Source organism: Ixodes scapularis, unplaced genomic scaffold (genome assembly GCF_016920785.2).
Source record: "Ixodes scapularis isolate PalLabHiFi unplaced genomic scaffold, ASM1692078v2 PGA_scaffold10__122_contigs__length_95168666, whole genome shotgun sequence".
Classification (NCBI taxonomy): domain Eukaryota; kingdom Metazoa; phylum Arthropoda; class Arachnida; order Ixodida; family Ixodidae; genus Ixodes; species Ixodes scapularis.
In genome coordinates this window covers 69,346,125-69,371,031 of record NW_024609836.1, presented here as the reverse complement: position 1 = coordinate 69,371,031, position 24,907 = coordinate 69,346,125, and the positions used below count along the sequence as shown (strand labels likewise).

Below are 24,907 nucleotides of genomic sequence, written 5' to 3'. Positions count from 1 at the left end.
GCAGCTACGGGGTAGGGTGATTGAATGGGACGGGAGAAAAACGAGCGTCCCAGCGACTACCTCCAGGAGTTCAGTGACCTTAAAGGGGCACTGGCACATCAAAATCATGATTTTTTTTTTATTATCTGAATTGATTGAAAACGATGCCGGGACATTACCCTCAAAATTTGAAACTTGGGAATTCTGCATTTGTGAAGTAAAACAACAATTTCCAAATGTCGAATGCGAAGTTCCTGCGCGATCCGCGCCAGTGCGGTGACGCCAAATATTGCGTAGTCCTGCGAGTAAACTTTTTTTATGCCTCCGCTCGCTCCAAACTGCCGTTGGCCATTGCCACCGCGACCTGAAGCGAGCAGGTGAGGATTGGGAGAGGAGGGCACCGGCGGACTGGGAAAAAACAGTTTCTTCGTCCAGTTCCCTGACTCACCGATCATGCTCGGCTATGTGCGTCGAGCGCCGCCAATTTTTCCGAGGAGGATACAAATCCAGGAGGCGACGTCACACCAGACTGATTTTTGGTATTTCAAAAAGAAGGGCCATTGTGCGTTCGCAGATGTCGCCCACAAAGCTTCTAAATTTCATAATTTTTGACGTCGCAAATAAAAAAAAAGCGAGGTGAGGAGCGGGAGAGAAACACCAAAAATGAAAAGGAGCGTGCGCGCGCGCAAAAAGATTTTTTTTTTTGCGATCTGTTTTTTTTTTTTTTTGCGTGTTTATGACTACAATTTGCATTGTTTTATACAATAAAAAGGAAATACAACCTTTGGGGGGTCAGTGCCCCTTAAAGGTGTCAAACTTTATAGAAGAAACGCTCGTTTGCAAGTTTTGTTGTAGGGTAGACTACTAGCAATGTCAGTGGCAAGGGCACCAAATCCAGCTGAAGAAATATTCTTTGGCGCATGTTTACACCCAAATAATATTTGATTATTCTTGTAATGTTTTTTTATAGAAAGCGTCGCAAAACTAGTCTGAATTGCAGAAATTAGAAATTTGACAAAAATAAATTTCAGAATTTTCAGCAAAAATATAAAATCCGAAAAACACCCTCCGACTGACGAAAATGAACTCTGAAAACACAAAACCCCAGTTATAAGAGACCATTTCTCATAGATAGTGTGTAGATTCAATCTACACACTATACACCAAATAGACAGATGGTTCCAGTTAGTATTTCTAGAGATTTGGGGCACGCACTTTGTTTTCCTAGGTTTCCAAAGTGCCTCCAACTTCAACGTGCCTGTGCGGTTTTTCGGTTTCTTGTCTGCATTTTCGCTCCGCCAGTCTTGCGCCTGTAGCATGAACTTTCGCACATCCACCACACTCTTGCATGCTCTCTGCTTTTCTACAACTTACTGGTTTACTAGCTTTTGATGATGCTCGGCAATTTTCCAATAGAAACCATGTTCATTTTTAGAAACCAAGTAGCTGATTACCAAAAGAAACCAAAAGCTGATTACCAAAAATTGAGGACTTAGATGCCTATAATACTTTGTACCTCGCTAAATTGACCGTTTTGCAGTGACTAATAAACACCGGTCTATTTTCTCCGTGATGCATAGTTTTTGCGGGTAAAATATGTTCGGTAAAACACCCGGCTAGGTGTGGGTGCACCCTTCGTCGGGATTCGGTAGAAGCACAGCCTCTAAACCGCACCTCCTCGTTCCTCCCACAGCGCTGTCATCTCCCGTTGCACCGTCGGCCCCGCCCTCCCACCCGCCCCCTCCGCCCCCACCCAACCTGTCTACCCTGGCCCCCCTGTTGCCCCCACCGCCCCTGCCACCGCGTAAGAAGCGGGAATCGTCCACTTCCTCTTCGTGCGACCCCTCTTCGCCCACCGGGACCATCTTCTTTATGGAACCCCCAGAGGAGGCTCCGCCCCTGCTGCCCCCCAGGGACCCGACGCTATCCAGGGAACCGCCCCCTCCACGGGACCCGTCACCCCCGCCCCCCCTCCCGCCCCGGCGGGACGGGGGCTGGACCCTCCCGCGCACCCCTCCGAGGGGGGCGGAGCAGCGGACTCTCTCCCGCCGCAACTCCGCCCACAACGGAGACCTGGCGGCGCTCTTGGGGGCAGGACCCGGCCCCGCCCCCAGGAGGGAGCTGGGGCCAGTGTCTCCGCCCCCACTGCGACCGCCTCCGTCCAGCACTCCACAGCTGCCCCCCAAGACCCACAGGCAGCCACAGCTCGTGGTGAACCACAACGCCAGGTAGCCCCGCCTACCTACTGTGGAATGCTCTGCCCCCTCCGGAATGCCCCGCCCCCTTCGGGGGGGACGCTTCGACGTGAGTGGACCAACCAACGCCCCCGCGGGTTGCCATGTTTCCGGAGGGTGTCTGCCAGCGGCGGAAATCCCGGCCCCCCCCCCCCCCCCTTCCCCCCACGGGACGTCCCGCCCCCCTCCCCTGTCGCGACGTGCTCCAATCCTGGTGGAGCGGGCGGGGTGCCTCCCCCTCCTCGGTGTACATAGCCCAGTGCCTGCGAATTGGTGGGACCGGAGCCCGCTTGTGATTTGTTTTTCCCGTTTGGGAGAGGACACGGAAAGTGCGCCGTTTGCATGGAACGCAGGTAATTTATTTGCCCAAATAAAAAAAAAAGGGGCGGCGACCAGGAAAGCCTTGCGTGTGGTCACGGGGCACGGAACAGAGCTTGAACCCGGGACAGCAGAGCCTTGCCCGCTGCGTGCTGGCTGCACTGGCTGGCCGCACGAGCACAGCCCTGGAGGTCTCCTGCCTGGCGAAGAGGAGCGCGGAATTTCTCGCTACAACGAGGCCCTCTACTAATGGCTGCCACCTCGCTGAGTGTGCTTCAGTAATGGTGGCACGGCCTGGACGAGATACGACCGTTGTCGAATCTTGTAGAGTCACTGGCTTATAAGGAACACGGGACGCAGCTTACTACAGTTTTAGCTCATTATAACAGACTTGGTTACAACAGACATTTGGATATAACATACTGATTTGTAAAGTTTGGTTCGTTTTCCTCTACATACCATTGACTCCACTTCATATCTGCATACAACATACTCTCTTATAACAGACCGAAATCTTGGTCAAAATCAAGGTCTGTTATAACGAGCTTAGACTGTATGTCGAGCATCTTGCCTCGTGATTCGTTTTCCGGCGTTCCTGTCGGCTTATGCCTCAATCTCATTGGCTGCTGAGCGATAGTCAGATGTCTGGGACTCGCCATGCCCCGAGTTTCTGTCGGGGGCTATCTATAAAAAGAACTTGAAAGGGCAACTCCGCTCAATTTAGAAAAATTTAGGCTTACATGCGATTCCATTTCACAAAGCACTACTAAACAGCTCTATGTCTTTGGATTCGCGAAACGTGGAATATTATTTGTGTAATCCTAATTTAAACATCAGCTGATACCGAAACCGAAACTTCGGTTGCATCAGGCAACATTGGTCTCGTGTGGTCAGAGTCATGGCCACGTCTCGTCGAACCACGTGGTCTTGTGACGTTCGGGAGGGGGCGAGGGACAGGACACGCGACACGAGCAGGTCACTTCGCATGGCGTGGACGGTGATGGCCCGGGGAAGAGGGAAGGGGAGAAAACGAAAGAGGAGAGGGGGAGCGGAGAAACAGAAGCGCGCAGGGCAGCGCGAACTAGCGCATCCGCGTTACGGTGATCACGTGGACGCCGTTCAGCCAACACCGGGAGGAGAAACTCATGACGTCATCGTTCAATTTCGCTCTGAGAAGTAAAAACAAACAAAACGTGAGAATGACGTAGTCATGCCTCTGACGTAGTGGCTCAACGTTGGCCGCCCCAACTCCGTCGCATTGGCTGCGCCGACGATTGCGCCTCACGTCGCACGCTAGAGTTGACAGATTTTGGCGACTTGGCTCACTTGAAGGTTTGCTGGCCAGTCTATTAAATATATAGACGGAATTAGATCGTAATATTTGACATGGGGTCTTTCTATATGATACTGAAGAGGCCTACATAGTTTTCTATATATCAAAAATTAAGCGGAGTTGCCCTTGAAAGGGAACCTTTTAGAAGTGTCAGGGTGTTTGTCGACCTTTCAATGCCTCGTAACGCAACATTGGCAGCCACTCGGAGGAAGTTCCTTTTTAAAGTATCGTCGGAACGCCGGAATCTAAGGGGTCCTTGAGGCTGTTTTGTCGTTAACAAAGTACAACGTGCAACAGCTATTTTTTTTTTTTTTTTTCAAAGCTTTAGCACAGGTGCATTGGTATTGGGAGGGGATCACTCATTCAAGAAGCTAGTGTACAACCACTTGCGTCGCACCTTTTGCAAGGTAAGGACACCTTGGCCTCTTTTACAGCAACGGCTGTTACGGACTCTTCGCACCACTGGAAACAACGTCCGTCGGCAATGTGACCAAACGTTTGAAAAAAATTTCCCGCGGCACCTGGGCCCGCCGCATGCAAAGCAGGCACATTACCACCGAGCTATGCCACGGCCTTAACAGGTGCCTTCATCGACATCTGAAAAGCACGTGTGTATGGGTCTCGCGTAGAGCCTGCTAGATGGCCACAGCTGCCGCAAGATTGCCGCAACATTATTATACTCGATTGATTTCGAATTTAATTGTTGAAATTAAAATCTTCAGCTAGGTGATGCAGGTGGCTGCCCAACTAAAATGGCTCAGCCATATCCATCCATCCAATAATAATGATAATCAATTTTATTGGGTCGGGAAAGCCGCAGCACCGCAGAAAGAGTCACGGCCCATACCACAGAGGTCTGCGGTGCCGAGTCTAGTGATTCCGATTATGTGATACTATGCACCTATAGGAGGTATAGAGTCGCCAATCCTATTTACAAATTGGAACCACCGCTTGCGAGCCAAGCGACTTCCTGTCGCTCAGTCTTTGCAAGCCTGTCAAGCTTGTTCATGTGATTAGTTCTAGAAAGCATAAATGCTACATGCACAACAAAGTTGGAGATGAAGCAAGGGCCTTCGGCTGTACGACATCACGTCTTGGAGGAAACAAGTTGGGTCGAGAGAATGTTAGAAAAATTTTACCAGATCTCGTGCTTCTTGGTTTTTTTGGCGTGTGCCTGGGGGCGTTCGCAAAGAAAAGGGTCTATACACCTAGAAGACAAACACCGCACATTATGTCATCGTTAGTAAATCTCTGACCCGCCTCAAGTGGGTATTACGTTGAAGCTTGACAAGAGTACGGCGCAAAGCGGCAGGCACGTGTATCGTGTTGCCTTGTGCTATACTCCGTTTCACAATAATTTGTCGAACTGTAGAGGCTGGAGCCCCCGCGACCCAATAAGGGCGTCGGAGTAAGGCACGCGACAGCGCTCCGCGGTTGAGGCCATGAAGGCCTCGTTACCGCCACATCAACAGCGCCGTCCGCAAAGAAAGTAGCTTAGGCATCTTCCTTATTTTAACAGCAATTGAACTGTCACGAATGCATCTCTGGCAGCACTTCGGTACACGACACGGAAGAAAGACAAAGACACATTAATTTTCAACAATACTTAATTCGGTTTGAGCCTTTCTTGAGAACAATGGCTTTTGAACGATCGCAGCCCTGTAATCAACAGCTTCCGCTCCAAACGTCGTCCTGGCATTAACGCCTGCCACAGATTCGCAGGTTAATATAGCGTATGGTTGTCTCATGAACTGTTCCCAAAGAGCTCACTACTCTAGCGGACGGCAATGCTGCGGCGGTGGACGTCCAGTTGAAGTTGGTTGGTTTCGCAGCGGACGACAGCCGGTTCCTCCCTGCCTTTCATTTGGCCCAGTGACAACCGCTTCCGTGACGTGGTGTCACGTGCTTCGTTTCGACACTTATGCAGAGAGCAAGTTGTCTGCATCTTGCTCAGGAGTTGCGGTTACGTCACAACGACGCCGAGCTACGATTGGCTTTGATTGATAGCGGGTAAACCACAGCGGACGCCTTGAGGTCTACCCACTATTTTTTTCAATCGGCCAATGAGATCTCGGCGTTCTGACATCATCGCAACCCCAGTGCAGGAAGCAGACGAACTTGCGCTCTGCGTTGGGTGGCAGAGGCCGTTGCCTTCACAGTTCGCCAATTTATTGTGAAACTGTTCAGCGTCACGCTTGTTGCGAGATGCTAAAAGACGAGCTGGTGGCTATGCTGACCGGTCTCGCCGTTCATCGCAGGTAGAACAGTGAGGTGCGTGCTCGTGAAAAAGGTGCCAAAAGACTGCGCCGTCAAGATCTCGCTGTGACTGTACTGTAGATTCGCGGAACTGCTAATTTTTGTCCCTAGTTTTCTCTGCTATTTCAATGAAAAGAAATTGCACTGCTCTTTCTCGGCATAGGAGCATATCCTACATTCTAGGCATGTGCGAATAGTGGATTTCAAGATTAAAGCGGATGGTGGTTTTGCTTGAATAGTTATTTTAAGCCTTTCACTACTGGAATGTGCTTCAACGAGAACCCAGCTGAACTTGGGAAGGTTGTTTGTTGCCAAGGTTCCACTTGTCCATTTCTAAGAAGTTAATTTAAATCTACAGTGACTATATTGACTGTGGCCTTCAAAATTCCACTGCCTACATTTGGATGGGAAGCAAACGACACATTTATCATAAAATTAAACCTACAGAAATGCCAAGCTAGGTATAATCAAGGGGTTTTATGTTCTTACCATGTGCAAATATCTTCAATCGCATATTATTAACACAGGTGGTCAGGGCGTTTTAATTACCGAATTTCACTGCAATGTTTATATCAACATTCATAAAGTTTCCACTTCCTTTTAAATAGATCAAGCGCGCAACTGCACCATCCAGCTTTGGAAATTAGCTTTTTGCCTAAGCACGTGACTGCGATATTTGTGCTTTTACAAGTGTTGATTGCTGTTGATTAGCCCCGTTGAGCACGCTTTTTAGCACAAGCACCTGTGTACTGCGGAGAAGCCACACCCGCGTAAGCTAGCTCCTCGGGTGTTGTTTTCCCGCATTGCACCGGTGCTCGGTGAATGCAGCATGGCTACACACTCCTGCCAAATAAATTTGAACAAAATATATCCTCGATGAAGCTAACACGGTGAAGATGTGAGACGTGAAAGCCAGGTGCAAAAGCGTTGCAAACGAAAGAACGATATATAATTCCACTGCCGCAGCGGGGCACATTTATGTCTGAAGTCACGCTGCGAATTGTGCTACATAAGTGATTGCACCAAGATTTCTTCCGTGTTGAGATTTTGTCACATATTACCCAAATGCTGCCAGAAATACTCTGTTTATTTTTAGTGCGTGGTAGTGGTACTTGGAACTAGGGGCATCGCCTAATAAACTCCGAGGATCCAGGAACCTTGTTGTGAAAAAAGCCGAGTGATTTGTAGCGACGGAAGGCAATATATTCTAGCGAGAGAGTTAGTGAACTTGTCTTGCAGTTGATGGCAATTGCAGTTCTACAAAAAAATGACAAAGAAAACTCGCCTCTTCGAGGAGCAAGGCTTGGTTGTAGTGCGGCTCGTAGAGTTCAGGTGCCAGCTCCCCAGCCGTGATAAAGTGTGCCTTGGCCTGCAACCAATCGGGGAATCCATTTCTCCCGCGCAATTATTACGGCAGCTTCACCTTCACACCTTGGCCTAACAAGAGAAAAGCTTTCCTTTTAACTTACAGATTAGAATTCTTCTGTTAAGCGGTACAATCCTATAGTATTAAACTTGAAATTTACTAGTGGGTGTGAACTCATTTGCAAATAATTATGTATAATTAGGGTTCCGTGTTGTGTTTATTTATTTTCTTTCAATTTTGGGGAAGGGGGGGGGGCAGTATTTGTTTCGCACATTTAGATTAGTTTTCTGTAAATTTGTTAAAACTTAACCAATTTACACACACACAAAAAAAAAACCTACAGAATCCGTAAAAAAAAAATAATCAACACCGAGTACAGATTTTTACCTGTAATTCACGAATTATCTTTCTAAATGTTCATCTTGGCTGGCTCATTCCGATATACTTTGTCTCACCTTAGCATGGACTAATTGCTAAGGCTGAGCAAGCGCGAGCGACAAGCCTTGACTGTCTTGACTGGAGCACTGACTGCACGAGCGCTCGTGCAGCCGCCGAGGCTTCATCCAAAGCAACTAGCTTTCGCTTTTAGCATGTGCGGCTAACAATAGTCCATGCTAAGGGGAGACGAAGTATAGACCTTTTGCTCAAGCACCAAGGAGCGTGCGCGAGTACTTAGAACTAGGTACTCGCGCACAAAGCAGCACACGCGGTGCGCGTGCTGCTTTGTGCGGCAGTAACTATTCGAAAGCAAAAACCCAGAATCTCGCTTGGCACGCCTGATCATCGGCGCTTTATTTTGGTTGTTTACGTCGAATGTTTTATACAGATAAGGCGCGCAGCACGTGTACTTGCGTCCCCAGCATTCTCCTTGATGCTTGCGTAATTTGGCAGAAGGTACGGAGACCTTTCGCTAACTTACCGAAGCACTAAGGAGTATGCTGCGAGCGTGTAGTTACGTACCCGCGCTGCACGTGCTGTCGTCTGCGGCAGTAACTTCTAAAGCAAAAGCCTAAAACAAACGGCATCTTGCCCGCGCATTCGTCAACGCCTTATTTTGGTTATTAACTTGGAATGTTTTATATGGGGAAGGCGAGCCCTTGCGGCACGTGTACAGCTGCAGCGGAGAAAGATTAGCACAAGTGACCGACGCCCGGAGCGGCGAAAGCGCGACACGCAGCTCTATGCAGAGCGCAAGTTGCGCAGGGGTCGCGACGATATCAGAACGCCGTGCTCTGTTTGGCTGATTGAAAAGAATAGTGGGTAGACCTCAAGGCACCTAGCGCTGAGGTCGACTCGCTACCCTTCCAGTCAAATCCAATCGGAGCTCAGCATTGTTCTGACGTCACCGTAACTCCTGTGCCAGAAGCAGGCTCCGCGTTGTTCCCGAGCGCGCCGATTGCAGGAGTGCAGTCACGTTCCACGTCTCGACGCGGGGGTGGCCGGCGGTCGGTCAGTCAGTCAGAGTCTTGGGAGCAAGGTGGCCGGCGGAAGCGGGCCATCCTAAAGCTATCTTATCTCTCAATTTTCTGCCGGTCACCCCGCGCTGAGACATGGAACGTGACTGGCACTCTCGCTCTTTGGCGCGCTCGGGAACAATAGCGCCGCGTGTCGCGATTTTGCCGCTGTGGTCATCGGTCACTTGTGCTCTAATCTTTTTCCGCTGCAGCTGTACCTACATTCCCAACATTATCCTTGATGCTTCGGTAAATTTATTCCGTTGCCTGACATCAAGATATGCCGTACTGTTTTTTTTTAATACTATTTGTTGAAGTTATGCTGTCCGTGTCCGCCGTACCGAAGGCCTGTTGTACACACATACAGCGCCGCTCTGAAAAAGGCGAGTCGTCGGTTTAGTAGCGATGCATCGGCGCTGGATCGTCGCTCACCACTTCGGCGATAAATCACGTGCAAGCCAGAGCTGCATCAGTGCCCTTCTCCAGCGCTACTTCGGCGCTGCGCTGTATGTGTGGACCGGCCATTTAGGGAAAAAGGTGCCGAAAGCTGCACGCCCGAGGAGATGTAGTATGGCGCGTCTTTTCTACGACCACGTGACCCTCATCAGCTCGCGATGATTGACTACCTGCGTCTGCTGCAGAGGCTGACGTCGGTTTCGGGTGAGACTGGACGCGCGTATAAGAGAGAAACAGTCGTTAAAGATAGGCAGTTTTTGACCGGTAAAACTTTTGCTATCAAGATCACTGCGTATTTTTTGAGCCAGGGTTCTCCTTTTATGAAATTACCGGGTCCCAAGATGTTTAACGTGTCAAACGGTTCTTGTGTGTCTACGCTTGAGGGATTATTTCTCGGCGATTAATTATTAATTGGTGGTAAAGTCGCTTTTTAGTGGCGTGTTTCGACGACGGACAACATATCAATCAAACTTTGGTTGGGTCTGGCAATGAACTGAAACAGTGACGAAATAATAAACACGTACGCCTGTCATTGTACGTGTTTTTTTTTTTATTACATACTGATTATGACATGCCAGTGAATGTTAAAATTTAAAACGCTAATTAGTTGTACATTTTAATTTATTTGCTGGTGACCACATTGCAGCTGACGATCGCCGTAGTATGTAACGTTATCGCGAAAGAATATATTTTGTTTCGATTAAGGGTGTCGCGAACAGTTGTCGCACCCGAGGTTCGGTGAGCCTTGGACCTTTTTGCAAAGTTCTGCTTATGGGCGGTTGCCCAGCTTCTACACGAAGACTTCGAAATTTGGGAAACAAATAATCTAGAAAGTAAATAATTTGTTTTATATTTAATAAAAAAAATATTTCGGAAATTCAACTTCAGTCGAACGTTTGTCGAACTCGAACCTCGGCAGGTTTGCGACGTCACTAGGTTCGACCCTCCCGGGAGGTTTTCGCAGCGGATCCCGCGTCTGTGCTTTGTGTACGTAAACCGTCTTTCCCCTTCCGCTAACCCTTCCCAAAGAAGGAACTGCTACTGCGGCCGCGTGCAGATGGCCTTGGCTGTAGAGTTCCGGGTAGCGGAGGGGGAAACACGGTCTACTAAAACTCCCTAATGTGACGGGTAAATTTCTCCGCTAAATTTAGCAGAATTTCATTAGAGTTTTTTTCCGTCTCGCAACGCTCTCCGCAAGGAAACCCGGAACTATGGTAGCTACCATACCGGAACTCTACAGTCAAAGCCATCAACGCGCAGGCGCAGTAGTGGCTTCTTCGCTCCGGAAGGCTTAGCGGTCCACAAAAACTCCCACATGAACACTGTCCTTTAAATTTTGCGGAACGAATGTCTGCTAAAATGCTAAGCACGGCACTGTAACTGCAGCAGTGTAAGCTGTCTCGGATATCGCCGCAGTTCATTCCCAGTGATACACGCGCCGTCCGGAAAGGTAATTCGGCGTTCGTTGCCATGGTGACGGCAATGAAAGCAGACGGCCTTTATGCTGCGGAAGAACACTGCGGCGCAGTGCTAGCAGGTGCGTGCTGAGGCGCTTCCCTCATGCTTTTCAATGGGTGGGACGCGAACAAAAAAAGTTCGAAATAAAGATTTAACGCAAAAGGCTGGTTTTTTTCAGCGCCTCTACTCAACGAGCCTTACGCAAAAAGCGTGTTCTTTTGGCCATCCCGCGCCGATAACCGGTGTTGCATTGTTTTACGGGGGGCCCACCTTGTCCGTGTTGCCCAGGGCTACCTCGATGACGCCGAGGTTGTTGTACGACTCCGCATGGTCATTGTTGTGCACCAGAGAGAGCCGAAAACAGCGAGCTGCCAAAGTCTTGTCTCCTGCGCTCTGGAGGAACAACATTCGGGTCAATTGTAAAACCGTGCCCCCAAAAGAAAGAAAATAAGAAGAAAAGGAAAAGGGGGTTGGGGGGAGTGTGTGTAGGTTGTGATCTAACGAGTGCTATCATATGGGCCCCCTGCGCTGAAGCTTTGAACAAAACTGTGGCGCCTACGTTTTGGGTAGATACAAGCTTCACCTGGTTAAGACTCCCACTATTATGGCGCCTTCGCCGTGATTTTTTCCCTTCTGTGTAGTACAGAAAAACGGAAAAACACCTTTGGACGTCCGAAATCGGCTACATTCAACGCCGCAAGACAATCGAAAGTTCCGGATTCATGCCACCACCGCTAGGGTACGCGTCTCGTATCTCACATGTGGTGACTTTAGAACATCTGGCGTCCCGACGTTTTTGTTTTTTCTTCCCCTTTATGTTTCATCGGCACGCGTGATACGGTGTTTCTTGCTTCACGCTCTTACATAGCTTTGGCTTGTGCTTCGACGGCGTTAGCGTTTTTCTTTTTTTCTATTTTCCTCATTATCGTCTTTTGCGCCAGAGCAGGCACGCTTTTATATGTGTGGCAGTTTGAGTCACCCAAGTTTGTACTACTTAAAACAAGTCCTAACAAGTCATTTTTCGCAGCGCCTCCTGGGCAACGCAGGAGGCCTATGGCCAACTTTCTAGAACCGGTGTCTTGGCTAGGGCTCTGAAAGGAAGTACTGCCAAGGCTATAGTGCAAGAGTGGAATGGCACATGAGCTTTTGCAAGGCCCAACAACGTCGACGCCTTGCATCGACGTTTTATCACAATCTCAGCAGTGAACGCAACAAGCAACAATCCTTTTTTTTTTTTTTGGTATTGGTTGGCGTGCGCGATGAGCGAGTCGCTTCTCGGAAACTCGCTCCGAACGCCGCTGATTGGCTCAGCCGCTCCGCAACGATACCCGTTTTCACCCCCCCCCCCCCCCTTTCCCAAAACGCAAGTTTTGCGCACTGTTCATACGAGGCGCGAAGTAGTTCTTACGATATTTGGTTGTCGGGGGAAAAAGCGTTGCTTTTGGTGTTTGAAATGTGTACGTCTTGATGAGACAACACATGTCTAATCTAAAAGGCACCTTCATAAATCTTAATTCTCCACATCAAGGGGAAATTAGTAATGATCCGCGAGAAGCCGGACTTTTTTTTACTATGGTTCTTGCGCAAAAAGTCGGGCCAGCTAGCGATTGCTCAAAACGCGTCGCTTTTTTTTCCGTGCTGGTCGCTTTTGCGATTAAAGTCATCGCGCGACTGCTGCACATCGCCGGTGTGAACGCGCCTTTCGAGTTTTTGTGAATTAAAACAGCATGTTCGGCGTTCCACGAACTCCCGACCGAAAACGTAAGAATTTCGAGCCAGAGGCTTGTGCCACCAGTCGCGGTAGTACGCAAAATGACACTTCTTTTCTCTTTTTTTTTTTTATTGTTATAGTTCGCGCAAAATTTTAGAAATTGTTGAATCGACAGTCGAACCGACAATTAAAAAAAATTGTTTTGTGAAAAAAAAAAGTGAAAGCCGTTTACAACTCCCTGTAACGCCGAATTCGAGCGCAGCTCATGAGGAGGAGGAGGGAAGGGTACTGAGGTTCCCGTGTTCCCCGGGGGGGGGGGGGTCTAGTGACCTCGGGGGGGGGGGGGGGGTCACGTTACCCCCAAGCTCCCCACGTGACCTTGGGGAAGGGGTAACGTGACCCCCAGATAAATTTTTCCGCTAAATTTAGCGGGGAAATTTTCCGCTAGATTTAGCGGGGAAATTTTTCCGCTAGATTTAGTGGGGAAATTTTTCCGCTAGATTTAGCGGGGAAATTTACCCATAATGCACCGTGCGGTTACGCCGACGGCGACAAGCCGGAAACGGGCGCCTAAGAGCTGCGCTCTAAAAAAGAAAATGTCAGCCATTTAGTGATGTCAGGTCTGCAGACGCAACGGACGCTACGAGCCATCTTCACCATTCTTACGAATGCATGAAAGAATAAAACATCGAGGACGGGGTCGGAACCCAGGCCCTCTTTGAAAGAAGTGCTCGATGCTTTATTGTTTCATGTATTCGTGCCTATTCAGCAATACCCTCGTTTTCAAACATCCATTCCACCATCTTGTTTTCTAATCGCGTGCACTCCCCGCACGTTGCTGCGTCCCTCCTGGGAGTCACCTGACACAAACACAAAGGGGCTCCGATAGCTGGTAAGCTTCAATGCGGTTTTTCGTAAGAGGAAAGGGAGTGTGGCACGGCTTTTGCTGCCACGTCTGCGAACCCTGTTTCATCGTTTTTTGGTTTGACAGCGGTTGCTGTTACGGGCTCGTCCCCCCGGTTTTGCGACGACATGAGTGTAAACAAATTTGGTTTGCCCCGCTAAACTTGGCGGGGAAATTGACGTCACGTGGCCTAACGTCACGGGACCCACAGACGAATTCAGGTACCCCGCTAAATTTAGCGGAAAAATGTAAGTCATGTGACCTATGCACCAATTCAGTTTCCCCGCCAAATTTGGCGACAATGTGACGATCGTCAACAACATATCGTCGAATGAGCAGCGCAGGTACCGCTGTCCAAAGTCATCACGCCGCATGATCGTCCCCAACTTTTTTCTTTTTAGTTTTTAGGCTAGGTGGCGCAAGCTACCACCTGTTATAAGAGGTACTGCCGTTAGCATTCATCCATCTAACATCCGAGTCGTTGATCCGAAACGAGACCCTCTGCTTGGAACTGGTGATAAGACTTTTAACGCGATACTATGGTGCCATGGAACGCGTCTCGGACTGGTGTGTTTTCCGCGACCAGAAAAGCGGTTCCTCGATTTCCGCCTGATGACGTCATAGAAATGGCACTCTGTTGCCAGTTGCGATACTGACGGCGTCCCAACAGCTCTGGTGTATCTGGCAGACGCCTGTTCCATTGGATGTCGCTCTCTAGTGTGGCAGTCCACGGAAGCTACAGCGGCCAGAATTTGGGAATTGTGACGACAGCGACACTAACGTTCGGTTTTACTCGCAGCTTCTCGTTTGCGATTCTACGATCAACCGCCTGGATCGCAACATGCAACAGCATGACACTCCGGCTTGTGTGACGTCATTCGTTGCCACTTCAGGACCACTTTTGATGTAAGGGCAGCATAGGACGCTAAAAATACCAGTCGGAGACGCGCTCCAGGCGCCATAGCAATAGCGTTAATAGCCAGTGGCGTACCAACCTTTTTTTGAGTGAGGGGGCAAACCAGACCAGAACCCCCCCACCCAGGGCCGTGAGGCTGAGCTCTTAGTATACCTTGGGCGCCGCCGGCCAGTATTTTCCCTGCCCACGGCTGTTTGGGTGGTGCAGTACACATGCCTTGCCCCCCCCTCTTAGAACTAGGCGGGGGGGGGGGGGGGGGGGGGAGGGGGGGGGGGGGGGCAAGCGCCCCCTTGCCCCCCCGGTTGGTACGCCCATGTCAATAGCTCGTGTCGCAGAAAATCCGGCGTCGGTGGCGTTGTGCCGGAAAAGTGCAGAATAGGCGATATGGTCATGACGTCACAGCCACGTGACCTCGCGCGGAAATTTCAAACAACGTTCACGTGACGTCATGCGTGGAATGAAAGTGATTAAAAAACATGACATGTAACGTGAATTTGACGCGGAGACGCATTCCAGGCGCCATACTTGTTAAAGTCTTACCACATGACCTCGCGCGAGAGTTTATCTCTTTAGCTATCGCGTTCAGGGAGGCACTCACTTGATCGAATGACGTTTTAGTAACGCCCACGTTTCATCGAACGACACTTTAGCGAATAGTCGGACGCCGCGAAGCGGCGTTTTCGGGTGGGCCAAGGGAGTTCATATTTTTGTAATGAGTTGCCGCAGACTGTCGCCGCGAAGCGGCGTAAAGCGCAGCGCGACGGATGGGTTAACGCGCGCCCCCGTTATTCGCTAAAACGACCATTCGCTCAAATGTCGCCGTTCGCTAAAATGTCATTCGCTCTTGTAATATGGACCCGGCTCTCAATGGACCTTTTTCTAGTAAGCTTCTGCGCATGCGTACACTCCCGCTGTCGCCATTTTCGCAGGACACCGGAACGCGGTGCCCTGCGAAAATGAAGACAGCAACATTGTCAGCATCTATCTTCGCGCGTATTTAGTCTATTTTGACTCTTGGTTTCTTAGTATCGGTAGTATGGGGTATAAAGAGCACTGAAAACCGATACAACGGCACTATGCCAATGTGTTTTGCCGGGCGGAGCCATGTTGGGCTGCTCTTCTATTGTAGTTCGCAGACAACTCCCCAGACGGCGCTTGTTACTCGAAAAAGGTAAGGCGAAAAAGGTCCGTTGCAGCGTCCAGAAGCTCCGGCGGTATGCAGGTTAAGAAACCAGGCGAAGCTGTTCCTGTAAAGCCTTCAACTCTCCACTTTAGCAGAGCGAACGCTGAAGAGAAGGCAAGGCCCTCCTCGGCTCGTCTGTAGCGATCGCTCTGCTGAAGTGGAAAGAGTAAAGGTTCTCAGGGAAGAGCTTTAACCTGCAACGGACTATGGGTCTTACCAGCGCCACGTGTCCGAGATTGTACCAGATGTCTGCGAGGAGCTGGTCTCCGGCCAGGCTTAGCGCCCGCTCGAAGCACGTGAGGGCCACGTCGTACTGCTGGGCGTAGAAGCAGCACAGCGCCAGGTTGTTGTACAGCTCGGCCGTGGGAACGCCCAGCTGGAGCAGGCGCCTGCGCGGTGCTGCAGCGTTAAAGGGGCACTAGGCTGGATTTTGAGATCGTCTTTTTATAGCGACAGCTCAATCCACGCACCCTAAGCATCCTATAAAATCCTAAATTACCAGGAAGCGCGGCCTTTTTTACCCTTAAAAACGCTACCAAACACCGAGGCACGTCCCGTTTTTATATATCAGAAAAAGGGGCGCATCGCGGTGTTTGGTCGTGTTTTTAAAAGGGTAGTGCAAGGATTTTAATGTTGAAAAAATTTGCAGTTTCAGTTTTTGCATTGTTTATCTAGGCGCAGGTGACAAAAAAAAAAAAAAAAAAAAAAAGCGTCACCTTAGCCCCGAAGAACTGCTATTCCGCTGCGTAATCGCAAAGGAAAAAACGAATTATTTGGCGATCGGCAGCCGCGTGTGGCGGTCACGGGAACTACGGTGACACGTCTCTGGGTGACACGCTGAAGTCAACAAAACCTGTCCCCCTCCTCTGCTGCACTCGCCGTCAGCCTCGTGGCGAACCCTCTTTCGTGTGGATCGCTCGCCGCTACCTTCGACGACGCCAACCCTTGAAAAGTCGACAAACGCGGAGGAAGTGGCTGGGGCCTCTGAAGAGAGAACCCAACGGGGACCAGGTGTAACCCCAGAGTACGTCACTCGAAAGACGACGTGAGAGTTGAGAGGCACTTTTACTTCCAATTTGTTTAATCTTTTTCAATAAAAACTAGCACGCGTGAGAAAATACGGTTCTCTGCTCTTCGTTCCATAAATGGCTTAGCGTGCATCTTTAACGTGCATCTCTGTGTGATGCACGTTAAAGACCCCCAGGCTAGCGGTTGTGCTGCACTGGCTAGATTTCTCACCATACAGGTGAGAGACGAGTCGCCCGTTGAGGCAGACTAAATTCAGGCTGTATAAACATACCCACACCCCGATTTTGCCTGAACCGAAATTTGGATATCACAAAATAAGGTAGCAGGAGTGTTCAACTGGGCACCACAAACCCCAAAACGCCACTCATAAAGAGATATCTCGAACGGATGGCCGTATTTTGGTAAAATAAGGATGTGATTGAGAGAGAATCGCTACGTCGCGTTTCCTGCAGAATAGTTGAGGAGAAGGGGAAAAGGCTTTGCTTCCTTCCCTCTTCGCGTCCTCGCGCAGTCAAAGCGAGAGGAGGAAGAAACGATAATCGCGACGTCACGGGCCTTTGTGGCCTTGTTCAAGCGCGCTCTTCTTTCACAAAAATACGACCATCCGTTGGAGATTCGCTTTATGAGTGATGCTTTCGGGTTTGTAGCGTCCCGCCTAGCACTTCTGCGTTGTCTTCTGAAATCAAAATTTGGATTCAGCACCCCTTTAAGGCCGAAAAAGGCCACGCTTGGTTGTATACTTGGGGTTTCATGGGATGCTTAGGGTGCATAGATTGAGCTTTCAGCATCAAAAGGCGATCCCAACAGGACATAGCAAATACTGTGCACAGAAATAATAGTGTGCAAACCTCTAAAAAATAAAAGTAAACCGTGCGGCTCGCGCGTCCGTTTTTAGTGAGGAAAACATTAACCAAGGAAAGCTTTTCCCTCGCCTCCTGGCTGTCGTGGTCTCCCCTTTCTTGTTTTCGGGAGGTTGGGGACTGACAACAATAGCGGAGGTCTTGACGATAGCCAGCACGTGAGTGGCTGTCTGGAGCCACGTGGGGAGTACGCTCCAAGCCTCTGTCCACCGTGCCTCTGTCTACGAACGGAAACAAAACAAACAAACAAAAATCTTTTCCCTTAGCAAAAAGAAAAAAAAAAAAAAAAAAAAGAAGGTTAAAGGGTGTTTGGAACAGCAGGAAAACCTCCACTTTCGAGGGTCGAGAAAATGCCGTGCACGGAATTTGCTGGACCGGAAGTATTTGCTGTGCCCTGTTTTCACGATACGGCAAGAAACAGCAAATATATATTTTTTCTTCACTTCCTGCAGTACAGTAGCTCCAAAAGAACGTGGAACCACAGTCTTACTCCCAAAACAGTAAATCTCCGATTAATTCCTGAAGTTCTGCACCAGACTTCCTTCAACGTATGCAATACACGACTCCGGCTGGCGTCGCCTAGATATCAAAGCCAGTGCCGAGTTCTCGCTGTAAGACACACTGTTGGTAATGCTGACGGGAGCTATGGCGGCGCAGCGTGAATGACGTTTATGGGGGAAAATGAGCAGATGTCTTGTCTTCTATGTGGCATTGCTTAGGAAGTGCTGCTTCACAGGTTGATCACCTGTAGAATCGTAGAGCCAGTTCGGGCTGGTCAGCGTAGAAATGGTGCGTGGCCACACACGCGATGGCCTCCACATGAACGGCGTCCTGGACCAGAAGGTCCTTGTAGAGCTTGGCTGACCGCTGCAGGTCGTGCAGACCCTGTCCGATGGGGTGTCAGTGGACGTGGTTTCTGGAACGATTGATCGGCGCGTTCTCGCACCGTATGTCCTTACCTCGTACACCCGGGCCATGGGTGCAATGACGGCGGCTTCGTCCGGGAACTTGTCGAGGGCACGTCGGTAGGTCTCTAGAGCTGCCAGGGGCTGGTCGAGCTGCAGCTGAAGCTGTGCAAATAGAGCACGGACGTGATTCGCAAGGTTTTACAATTAACACTGAACTCACGTTCTTAAATTTCTGGTTAAGACCATATGTTAAAAAGCAAACTTTCTAAAAACGAAAATACATATCCACATCTTATTACCATAGTGTGCAAAGAAATGTTATAGGATAGTTGCGTTTCCTTCAGGTACTTTTTTCGTATTTGTCTTTTGACTTGTTTTTTTCGTTCTCGTTCTTCTGAATTTTTACGCCTCCGTCTCTGAGCTGCAGCTCGAGTAAATGTATATGCTCAGCTGCAGCGTGCTTCGTACGCCCAGCTGCCCGTTATTCCCGGGTCGGAGTGGAAAGGGCAGGCGTTCGCCCTCTGCTTCGACGCGACGATCCTTGTCTCTTCGGAAGGTGTCCCAACTTTGCGGGTCCTTCCCATGTGCTCACGCTATAACAGGTATCGCTGTAACTATCGCCGTAGCCCGAAGCAGGTGCCTGCCTCGTGCTGGAGCTCCGGAATGTAAGGCAGAGGCTGTGTTCCGCATTCACTGGTGGCCATTGCTGAATCTGCGGTTCGTGCGCTGACGGCGAGCTTCCACGGTGCTCTGGCAAGGTGCATTCCAAAAGATTGCCGGTCTTAGCAGCCCATAGGAATGAGCTCGTTTTGAGCATGCGGAGTGAACTGCGCAGTCAAAGGTGACGTCCAGTGAATACTAAGTTGCGGGAGCGTACTCGCACGTGCGATCGTCTCATGGTCCCCCTCTAGTCGACCCTATATACGTTCGGTGTCCTTGCCTTTGCCAACCAGAGGTGCGCCCTTGGCATGGGATCCCCGGCCTCACTGGCGGTGCGGAACTGCTGCTCGGCGTCCCTGGGCATGCCCAACCTGAGGAAGCAGCGTCCCCGCTGCAGCGCCCACCATCCGCAACAGTCGGGGCCCCTCCGCTGCGACGCCAGGTCCAGGGCTTGGCGGACGTCCCCCCGCTCGTGGTACAGGTAGCGGAACAGCGGCTTGGACACGCAGGCCGGCTGGGACGCCCAGCTGCCGGCGTCGCGGGCCAGACGGCCCAGGTCGAGCAAGGGGCCGGCAGAACTCGCGGGACGTGCCTGCCAGGCATAATGGGGCAGGGCTGAATTTCGACAGTCGATATAACTTGCCTCGGAATTCCTTTGACACACTGGGCCGCGGTCACACTGATAGTCCGTCACGCAAAATACAGTATGCAGTCACTAGCTGCGTTCGATTTACCTGCACCTCCTGCGTTTGTGCAGAAAAGTGTAGGGCAGTGTACTTCCGGTATCTAGAAGTCTGAGAGACGCCTCAGCTACTGTCTGAGGGGTCTTTCTTCCTTGCATGTCTGTTCTGTCACATTGCCCATAAAATAACTGTCCAAAATAATCCCTGGAGAAGGGGAACGTGTCATTATTATCATCATCATCATCGTAATCGTTATCATCGTCAAGAAGTGTCTGCAGACATGTTCGAAGTATTTATGAAGCACAGATGCTTCGAGATGCTTGAGTCGTGTCAGCAGAAAGTTCTGTCATCGTCTGCTGCGAACGCCGTGTCTATGCGGAGAGCAAGTCGTCTGCTTCCTGCGCAGGCGTTGCGGTGACGTTAGAACGACGCCGAGCACTGATTGGATGGATAGTGGGTAGACCTCAATTCTAGATGCGTATACCCACTACCTGTTTTTTGTTTTTGTTTTTTTAATCAGCCAATAAGAGTTTGGCGTTCTGAGATTATCGGAACCCCTGTGCAAGAAGCAGACGAACTTGCGCTCCGTATTGTATGTTGTATGAGCTCTGGGACTCTGGCTTTACATAGACACGGCTAAACTATAGTAACCCAAATTCCAAGTCTCAATATATATATATATATATTTTAGCGAAGTTTTATCTAAATCTGATCAGAGAGACTGAGAGGGCTCTGGCTGAAAGGCTTCCTACTGGCGACACTGAACGACGTCGAAGGTTGTAATATGCAGGCACTATGCGTACAGATTGTTTTCGACTGGTTACAAGAAGTTGAATGGCATGAAATTAAGGCTGAAAAAAACTCACGCCAAAAAAACGAAAAAAGTCAGCGTCGGTGGGAACGGAAGATCCTGATTGGTAGATAGGGTTATGATGTCACAGTCAAGTGTGACGTCACACGCATGACGTGTGACTTCACGTCACCATCGCAGTGATTGAGTTTGATGAAAGAAAAAAGTCAAATTTGGGGGTTTTACGTGCCAAACCAACGGCGGGCATCTGGCACGCCCCAGCGGAGGACTGAGGATTAATTTCGACCACCTGGGGATCTTTTGACGTGCAACCGAAAGCTCGGTTACACGGCGTCTTCTCCGCAATAAGCCTCCGTCATATTGCGGGCACCTCGGCCGGGATTCGAACCCGCCACATGGGGATCCGTAGGCCGACGCTCTCGCCTCGGAGCCACCGAGGTGGCTGAGTTTGATGAAAGTGCTCTATACTTCGTTTCACCTTCAGTCCGAGCGCAGCGGACGCTACGAGCCATCCCAGCCAATGCAGCGCCGGGAGAGTATCACGTGACCTTGTGGTTGGGCGGAGCGACACGCGGAGCTCGAGATCACGCGATACTCCCCCGGCGCTGGATTGGCTGGGTCGGCGCGTAGCATCCACTGCGCTCGGACTGAAGGTGAAACTCGGACAACTGTCGTTCAGGTACGTCATGGAACAAGAGAGATCTGAAAGCATTCGCAACGATCTCAACTATACGATGAGTGAAAGTGCCAAAGTGTGGTGTGTAGTATGTACAGAATAGTGAAGTGGTGTTGTAGAATGTGAAAAACACGTGTGAGAACAAACATTAAGAAGAAAGTTGTACTGCGTTTCAACCGCGGCTGTGACCGCTTGTCACGAGAGAACGTGCACATCGACGCCAATCTCAAAAGTTACGCAAAGCCATGGAAATATTTGACAGAAACTGTTCACAGTAGCGCCTTCGTTTTTTTTTTTTTTTTTGTCACGCGAGAAATTATGAAGGTAATTTTTTTAGCGTACTTTACGTTTATGTGCGAGGGTAACTGGGTATCAAACTATTCACCACTGCATGAGCTTCTTCTGGTTTTTATCATGATCGGACCTCACTATAGTCAAAAACCGATCAGTGATATGTAATATCTCACTATACGGACGGTCTTCTGGCACAATAATGTGATCTCTAATGATCAGACCCATATATGACGTCGCAGGTATCCCACACGCCTGGCGTGATGATAATTTGCTCAAACGAGAGTTATTCAAAAAGACGATTGTATTAGCTCCCGAGACAACTGGAAAGGATGACGCTACAGCGAAGCTTCCGGAAGAGGGTTGAAACAATTGAGTACCAACGTGCGTCTGGATGACTATGCACTGTACGCAAACAGCAGTCAATAGGGCAGATTTGCTTAAAGTCAGGAAGAATTGGCAATGTCTCCCAGCGCAACAAATTGTGTTGTGTTTTTGTTTAGACAGCAGTCAGCCCCAATTGTCCTCTGGTGTCTCCGCTACAAACGACCTTCTTCTTCAACCTTCATCACGTAGTAGTGATACGCGACTGCACTAAAGTACGGTACCCATCCAGATCGAAACGGGCAAGGGTGGGGTTTGAACCCAAGAGGTTCTGCGAGGTACGGAACTTTCGCGGGAACGGAGCACCAAATTCAGCTTTACTTACCGTAGACGGCACTCTAGCCGTTCGAGCCCCACCGGCCGCGGTACGCAGCACCCTCTCAATTCCTGCGCCACTCGTGGTGGCCCTGGACTGTGGTCTTCGCCGCACCCCGGTCACCGGACGGCCCTCTCTGGTCAGGGGCCTCGCGCTCGCCGTAGGTCCAGGAGCCCTCAGGGACGTGCCCGGACGTGCCGTCTGCGCCAGGGCATGGTCATCCAGCAGGGTCTGCGCCAAGGGTTCATCGTCGAGCTCGAGCTCATCCAGCCATGCCTGCTGAGTCAGGGCTCGGAGCTGAAGCCAATGGGCCTGCGGAATATGCGGCAACAACTGACAGGCGTCAGCGCATTCCGCGAAGCGTCTACGACGGTACAGACTCAGCGCCCGCTGAAAGGGTTCGGGGCTGACGGACTGGTCGTCTGCAACCTTGGAGGGCGCCGCCATGATGGAAGACGCCATGTTAGTTGGTCATATACCGCCGCGATAGGGACGTGCGGTCTAGTGCCGGTTGTTGTGGAGGTGGTTTCCATGGCAACAGTGTCGAGCGCTTTGCTCGTTGTTCTTGAAGTTTTTTATTGACCGTTCCGGCGGGTTGGGAGGTCGCATTGGGGATTCTTCGTGCGTGCGAACTTTGCGAGTTTGGTGTGGCGCCATACTCTTCCCTTTTGGTCGCAGGTCACGTAGTTCGGTGTGCTCGTTTTACACGCTTGCTTCTTTACTTTTTATTTTTTTATTTTTTTGAAGGGAAGAGTTTGGCGCCGATGAAGCTCATTTCGCGTGTGCGTGTCTGGCTGGAACCGGAGGATTGCTACACTGAGAACTTTGGCGGGAAGGAGGCGATGTCTTGCACAAAGATGTGGCACGTCTTTGTCAATTCTCTTGGCGGCAGGACGTGGACGTTGTTTCTCTTGGATTGTTTTGTGACATGTCGGCCGAGGAAGCAGTGTATACGAGTGGAATACGCGATTATTGGCAGGCAATTGGGGACACACTGCAGTCTACTCGAGCGCAGGAGCGCACTTAGCGTAACGCGGAAACACTGCTTGAAATGGGGTGGCCAAAGTACACGGTCGCGTTTTATAGTATCCCGGGTGCACCCCACGCACTTAAATATAAATGTGCACTTGAGATTCAAAATGACATTTGTCACGTTTGTATAGATGTTCCCCAAAGCGATTGGCTCTGCCAACAAACTGGCGGGACATATTTTGACTTTATTTGTTTGTTATGTATCATATATAAAGGTTTGTGACAACAGAGTCCCGCCGCGTTTTTGGCGAAATTAGCCTATCAAAGAAGCGGAGTACATTTACTGTATGATCATGTAGCACGACTAAAACCTATCTGAGTTCAATGATAAAAATGGTCTGTAGGGTTGTCCTGCCTGATGCGTGCAGCCAATGTTTGGTGGTCGCTACCACCTGAGATAACTTCATACATTCCCGACTGCCTCGAAGGCATTGGGACACCCTGTCGGGAAGTCTTTAAGTGTGTACAATGTTAAAGTGTGTAGCAGCAAGTGTGGTTGCCATGCTACTTCCACGTCATCCCTTCATCTTCAATGGCGAGCCTTCATCACCATTTACTCTTCTAGACCACGTTCTCATTTGTCATCATGCAGAAATGATACGATAACCCCCCCCCCCCCTCAAAAAAAAAAAAACAGTGGATGAGCTAAAGAACATTCATTACCCGCGCACTTTTGTCAGCCCATTGGGAAAGCTGTAGATGTTACTCGTGAAAGTAATTAAATTACAGCTACATTTACGTGAATTGAAACGTATTTAAGCTATACAATTGCATTCTTACAAATGCAACCAATCACAGTTAGGATTATTTGCAAAGAGTAATGAAGTAACGTTACAATCATTTTAAGATTGTCTGAAGACTTGCCGATCAACGATTTGGTTTTTTACGTGGTCAAGATATTGGCGCCAGTATCGTCTTTGTTCAGCGTCTCTCATGACAGAGCTTGAAACGCTTACGCGCGATTATATGAGACGACATCAATGCGAATCTGTTTATGTTTCGACATAATTTCGAGAAATAACTCCGATCGATCCTACTCGCATTTGCTCCATAAAGTGTTGAAGCACCGCTGACTGCAATTTCGTTGTACGAATTAGTCAATTTTTTTTTAAAGTACCCCCTTTCCCCTCCCCCTCCACCCTCCGTCCCACCCTGGCAAACCCACCATTCCTCCCCCCCCCCCCCCCCCCCCCCCCCCGAAATCATTTCTCAAAACCACGCTCAACACACAATTTTCGAGAATTAACCTGAAAGAGAGCTCGTTTCCTGTGTTTCTCGCGATGGGCTCCCCTGGATAGCGGGAATGTAATGCGACGAAGCCACTACTGACACGAGTGTACCCTTCGTGCTCGCGTAAACGAAGCACAGAGCTGGAGCATAGCCTCCTCTATACTCGCGAAGCCTGGCAGTTCGACGACGGAGCCATACAATGCCCGGTCGCAGATTTCGAGCCCGAGGATCTGGTAGCACAGAGCATCAAAGAGCTATTTCTCGGGGAACCTGGACGTCAGCGCACAACTTTCTCAGCGGCGAGGACCCGAAACACACTTGTTCACTCGGGAGAAGTGTGTTTCGGCGTCTCGCCGTAGCGGGGCGCTAGTCACGTGGCTCTCCTCTCATTCGTTGTCTGCCGCTCCACCTTTTTCCATTTCGGCGGCCGCTTGTCTGCCAGGCTTTGTCAGTAGTCAG

At 49.9% G+C, this 24,907-nt stretch overlaps 2 protein-coding genes across 2 annotated transcripts in view; one reads left to right on the top strand and one right to left on the bottom strand.

Annotated features, from left to right (window-relative positions):
- LOC8052756 (son of sevenless homolog 2) overlaps positions 1-2,608 on the top strand; it is a 50,341-nt gene extending 47,733 nt beyond the window's left edge. Inside the window, exon 23 of the mRNA XM_040207232.3 lies at positions 1,673-2,608. Coding sequence (XP_040063166.1) covers positions 1,673-2,211 — 539 coding nt within the window. The 3' untranslated portion in view covers positions 2,212-2,608. The remainder of the gene's footprint in view (positions 1-1,672) is intronic.
- LOC120837689 (tetratricopeptide repeat protein 8) lies at positions 2,551-22,648 on the bottom strand. The gene is made up of 8 exons (XM_042288590.1): positions 22,196-22,648; positions 19,306-19,617; positions 18,417-18,527; positions 18,203-18,342; positions 15,786-15,957; positions 11,125-11,247; positions 7,406-7,489; positions 2,551-2,731 (listed from the first exon to the last, which is right to left on the bottom strand). Exons 1-8 carry the CDS (start codon positions 22,646-22,648, stop codon positions 2,627-2,629), a joined length of 1,500 nt encoding a protein of 499 aa, XP_042144524.1. The 3' UTR covers positions 2,551-2,626.
- Positions 22,649-24,907: the final 2,259 nt, after the last annotated feature.